This window comes from Brassica oleracea, chromosome C5 (genome assembly GCF_000695525.1).
Source record: "Brassica oleracea var. oleracea cultivar TO1000 chromosome C5, BOL, whole genome shotgun sequence".
Taxonomy (NCBI): domain Eukaryota; kingdom Viridiplantae; phylum Streptophyta; class Magnoliopsida; order Brassicales; family Brassicaceae; genus Brassica; species Brassica oleracea.
The window spans coordinates 35,703,765-35,709,249 of NC_027752.1; the positions used below are offsets into that span (position 1 = coordinate 35,703,765).

The window sequence follows — 5,485 nt, forward strand, 5'->3', positions numbered from 1 at the left end:
ACGAACCAATATCCGTCGGAATATACCGACGAACCAATATCCGTCGGCATATTCCGACGAACCAATGTATGTCGGTATATTCCGACGCCCGGAATTCGTCGGAATATACCGAGGAATCCACTCCGTCGAAATTGTCCGAGGAACGTTCTCCGTCGGTATATAGTTTTTCCGATGAACTCTTGTCTCGCGTGTCCGCATCGTAATATCGTCGGAAGTTCGTCAGAATGACGTTTCTCGGTATTCGTCAGAAAGTCGTCGGAAGTTCTGACGAAATTCCGACGAATTTTTTTTCCCGACAAAACGATACCGACGGATAGGTTCGTCAGAAATTCGTCAGAAATTCGTCAGAAATTCGTCAGAATCGGTCTATTCCGACGAATTTCTGACGATTTCGGCCACCTGAATCCCCCTGTTTTCTTGTAGTGGAAGCTCCTTCAACTCTATCTCCTTTAAATTTATTTCGCGTGTTTGTAATGATCGAGCAGATAGACCGGCGAAGAATGCTCTGTTTCAGTTTGGAAACAATCTCTCTGAGATTGATAACAATGTTTAAGTGTTTTTGAAATTAATGATAAGCAGGTTTGACCCAAAAAAAAAGGGGATATGAAGTTTTGTAAGTATTATACATCCACGCAAGTTGGACAGAATATTTATTGAAATTTCAATGAAAAACAACATCAAATTGTCTTGATGTCCCCGTGTCCTTCCCTCGTATTGGTGCCGAATTTTCATCCTGATCCATATCAACCAACCCAGTATCATAAGATATACATATGTGAATTGTATCTTAAATAAAATTATAACTACCATAAATTTTCACGTTGATCATATACATGAAAATGTTACCCTGTTACATGTAGACGATCTCTTTTTATGAATCGTTTTTAACATTCTTTTTATAAATCTTAAACTATACAGTAATCGTTGAACCAAAAAAAAATATACAGTAATCATGCATACCCCCAGGGTGTTATTGGTTTATATATTTTGATTGATTTAGAAATTCATATAGTATTTATAAATCCAAATAAAATATGCAAATCTGGAGGTTTTCCCTCGGATTTGAATTTTTGTATTTTTAACTAAAAAATCCAAACAAATCCATTCAAATCCATTATAAAATCAAATATATTAGTAAATTCGTACGATTGAATAACACTTGATTTGATACAGAATTTATGAATCATTAAACCAATAACACATGATTTTAATACAGATTTGAAAATCATAGAAGCAATAACACTAGATTTAGTTCGGATTTTCAAATCCATTAAAATAAAACAACCAATAACCCCTACTAATAGAATAAGTCATTTAATTTGCCAACTTCAGGAATTTAGAGGATCTCTAATTTTAGATTAGGGAATTAGTTTAGCTAATTATCGTTGATGGATATCATGGTTTTAGTTATTATATAATTTCGTGATCGAATTGGATATATATTCATTTTTCAATTGTACGTACAAGTTACAGCCTTTCGTTGCATGCTTGTAAGCCTATCCACAATAATTATACAAATCAACATATTGTAAGCCTATCCACAATAATCGTACGTCCCTACGCGTTAGTCATGTACTTACACATATGTAAGTAAAGATATGCCCCCAAAGAGTATTTGGCTCTTCGGATAAACCAAAGCACAACAAAGCATCTTCCCAGAAAGAAAGCTAGCGAACCAAACGCCACGTGGCATATTATAAATCAAATATTATATGTATCATAATCCATAAGAATAATTGTATGGCTCGACGTGAATGTGTATAAATATAACTCGGCTTTCGCAAGTAAGACCTCACAAGTCACAAAGGCAAAAGTTCTGCAGACGCGGCAAACATAGAGAGAAGAAACATATACCTCAAAAGCGCAATACACAAACCAGACGAAGAAGAAAATCCACTTTTAGATTTCTCCTACAAATCAAACACAATATGGTGTCTCAAAAGCTAGAGATCTGCATCGAATTAGTGAAGATTGGCGTCGTTTTTGTCGCCACTGTGGCTGGATCAGTAGAAAAAGCTTTCCGTAAGCCACCACCGTCGCTTCCGGCAGTTCATGATAGTCGCCGGAACAGTTACGCCGACGTTCCTATTCCTCTCGTTGGATTCATGTGATGGGCTTTTTTTTTGGGTTTTGGCCTCGTTAAAATTAGTAGCTCTCGTGCCATGTGGCGTTTTGGAAGTTGTTGGTTTGTGTATATAAGAATCTTGAAGAGTTACAGATGAATCAAATCGTCAATGTTTATAAAACTTTTTGACTATTAAATCGCTCTAACTGTCTTTAAGATCATTCCAATCTTATAAGCACACCTTAAAAAACCGCAGTTACAACTTTCAAAACTGCAAGGCCCATCGAATAACAAGGTCTAGCCCAACAAGCTACAAACTTACTCGGTTCGGCGAGTAAAGCTGTCAGCTCGATCCTATAGTGCTTTTAGCTGACGACCAAGCCGACCAAAAGCATCCAGCTCGGAGGAACTCTATCAAGGCCCATATACTCGGCCTTCTCAAGTTAAGGCCCAAAGAGGGACCCGATCTAGGGCACACAAGGACAAAAAGCCAATAAAAGGAAAGGAGACAACAACAAGAAGGGGATCGACACTTTTACACACACACTGAGCGGCTAGATCTAGGGTTTTAGTCTCTCTTTACTCCTACTCGTTCTGTACCTTTTCCGGTTTGCTCTTCGAGCTCCGGCTTGTTTCCTTGATCTCCTGTCACTCTTATACCCCCCTTTGATCAGATCTAATAAAACGTATTTAGTCATCACATTTTCGAGTTCTTTCAACCTAGTCGACTGAATCCCGTACAAATAATTGGCGCCCACCGTGGGACTGACTAAAGTAACGTTCTAGGTCTACATGGCTCAAGATGACGCCACCTTCGGCGCTCCAGGCGGAGAACCAACCCCTACGGCTAAAGCCGCTCCACCAATCCCCGCAGACTTCATGAGCTCTGTCATGGCTTGATTCGCTCGACAAGACGAAGTTCAAAAGACGACCAACGACCATCTAGCTACTTTGGTCGCAGCACTCACCGCTCCAGACGGCCAAACGAGCCGTCCACAGATGATACGCCGTCGCCTATTCAACACAAACCCTACGGCGACGGGTGGTGACCACATCTCAGATGACTCAGAACCTAACGAAACCCTTCCCGTCGATGCTCAACAGATAGGACCAGATCTCGCAACCATACGCGATATCGCTGAGCTCGAACTCAGCTTTCAGCAAATGAGCTCGAAGATCCATCAAGCTACCAGCGCGGCTCCACAAATCGAGAGTGTACTCGCCGCGACCTCACGAACCCCTTTTACTAGCGCACTAACCAATGTGCAACTCAGGAAGATAGAGAAGCTGCGCCTACCAGAGTACAAGCCTGGCAGAGACCCGGTGGAACATGACGGCTTTCAATATCGCGATGGCACAGGCTCGACTCTCTGATGAAGAAAGGGACGCAGGCTACTGTCAACTATTCGTCGAGACTCTCCACGAGCAAGCCCTGACCTGGTTCTCCCAACTATAGGAGAACTCAATCGGAAGCTTCTGAGACTTATTAGCGGCTTTCCTCAAGACGTACATTATGTTCACAAAGCGCAATGCTACCGCTTCTAACCTGTGGAACCTCAACCAAACCAAAGATCAGAGCCTCCGTGACTACATGGAGAAGTTCAAAGCAGTAGTCTCGAGGATTGCAATCCCCGACGACATCGCTATCGATGCCCTGAGAAACACATTGTGGTTCTGCTCTAAGTTCCGAGAAGATCTATACCAAAATCCAACCACCTCGCTCCAAGACGCTATCGCTCGTTCTCACATCTTCATCCGAATCGAAGAAGATACAAATGCGATCATCAGCAAGATGAACGCGGCAAAAACACCAGCGACTAAAAATGCCAACACGCGCGCAGAACCGCGGCAACATGCTCCTCGCGACAAGAACAACCGTAACGACGGTTACATGTACATCGTCAACGAGAACAACATACAGATTTCGACCATGGTAGTCCGAGGAGAAGGATGGAACAAATGGGTAAGAGATCTCGACTCATCTGGCGAACCAACTGATACTGTCTATGCGACTGAACCCGCAGTGGCAGCAGGTCCAACAGCAGGCCCTTCCAGAACCGTCGATCTCTCCAAACATTGCAAATATCACGACGTCAAAGGGAATGATACGACGGAGTGTAAATCACTCTATGCGCACTATCTCTCGTCTCTCGCCAGCGGCGACTTCAAATTCGACCCCCTAAAAGCTAAGCCCAAAAACGGTAAAAGCTGGAGCAAGAATAAAGAAAGAAGAGCCCAGCGCAAAGCTACCGGCAAAGGCCGACAAAACAAAACGCAGCAGCGAAATGAAGAAAAGGCCCCAAAGGATGACGGTGAAGACGACTCCTCTGCTGACGAAGAACAGCCGGCTAACCGCATGCGCATAGAGGTTATACTTTCTCAATAAACCCTATCGTCAGACGACGAGAACGACGACGCGCCTAAACCCGGAGATCTGAGAAATGTTCTCAAATGAAATCTTGAGTCCAAGGACGACAACAGCTCCAGAAATACTGATCTCTTTTAAACGCTGAACGCAAGGAAGTCCCAGCGTACCTTGTTGGGGTCAAAATCGGTCATGACAAAATCAATGTCTGAAAGTCCGTAAATATCGGCATGAATGTTTTTACGAAAAATGAATCTTAGAAAAAGATTTATTTTTACGAAGAATCTTGCGGAGAAAACACATTCACGAAAAATCGGAGAAAGACGCGAACATGGTTACCGTGTAGCAACCAACGTAAAAGCTGGTCGCTACGTAGCGACCGAGCTCGACGGGGAGAGCTCGGTCGCTACGTAGCGACCGAGCTACGGGGAGAGCTCGGTCGCTACGTAGCGACCGAGCTACGGGGAGAGCTCGGTCGCTACGTAGCGACCGAGCTACGGGGAGAGCTCGGTCGCTACGTAGCGACCGAGCTACGGGGAGAGCTCGGTCGCTACGTAGCGACCGAGCTACGGGGAGAGCTCGGTCGCTACGTAGCGACCGAGCTACGGGGAGAGCTCGGTCGCTACGTAGCGACCGAGCTACGGGGAGAGCTCGGTCGCTACGTAGCGACCGAGCACGTACATGGCTCGGTCACTACGTAGCGACAGAGCACGCTCAGAGACTGTGCTTTCTTAAAAATCGATACGACACGAATCGATGCATTCTCGTCTACTCATTAATGCTATCTCCCGAAGACCATAGCCAACCCATTTCATGTTTCTCGTCTTTTGAAGTCATCAATCGAACTTTACGATAAAAACCGCGGAAAGTTTGTTTTTATCGAAAGAAACAGTAATAAACGTTTCGAATCAAACAACAGCCCAAAGAGACCTAAGACGTGACTCGAAACCCACTTACGATTTCTTAACCAAAAGCCCATAAACCGTAGGACGGTTTATGCTTGGTTCGCAAGGAAAGATAAATGTCAAGTTTCCGCGGATAAATACGGAGTATTC

General features: G+C 43.9%; 1 protein-coding gene across 1 annotated transcript; it reads left to right on the forward strand.

Annotated features, from left to right (window-relative positions):
* Positions 1-1,781: 1,781 nt before the first annotated feature.
* Positions 1,782-2,286, forward strand: LOC106344133. The gene has a single exon (XM_013783525.1). The coding sequence runs from the start codon at positions 1,929-1,931 to the stop codon at positions 2,109-2,111; it is 183 nt and encodes a 60-aa protein (XP_013638979.1). The 5' UTR covers positions 1,782-1,928; the 3' UTR covers positions 2,112-2,286.
* The last annotated feature ends 3,199 nt before the right edge of the window (positions 2,287-5,485 follow it).

Bases quoted from the DNA above. Each gene is read 5' to 3' on its own strand.
- LOC106344133 (XM_013783525.1), top strand. From the start codon at position 1,929: ATGGTGTCTCAAAAGCTAGAGATCTGCATCGAATTAGTGAAGATTGGC.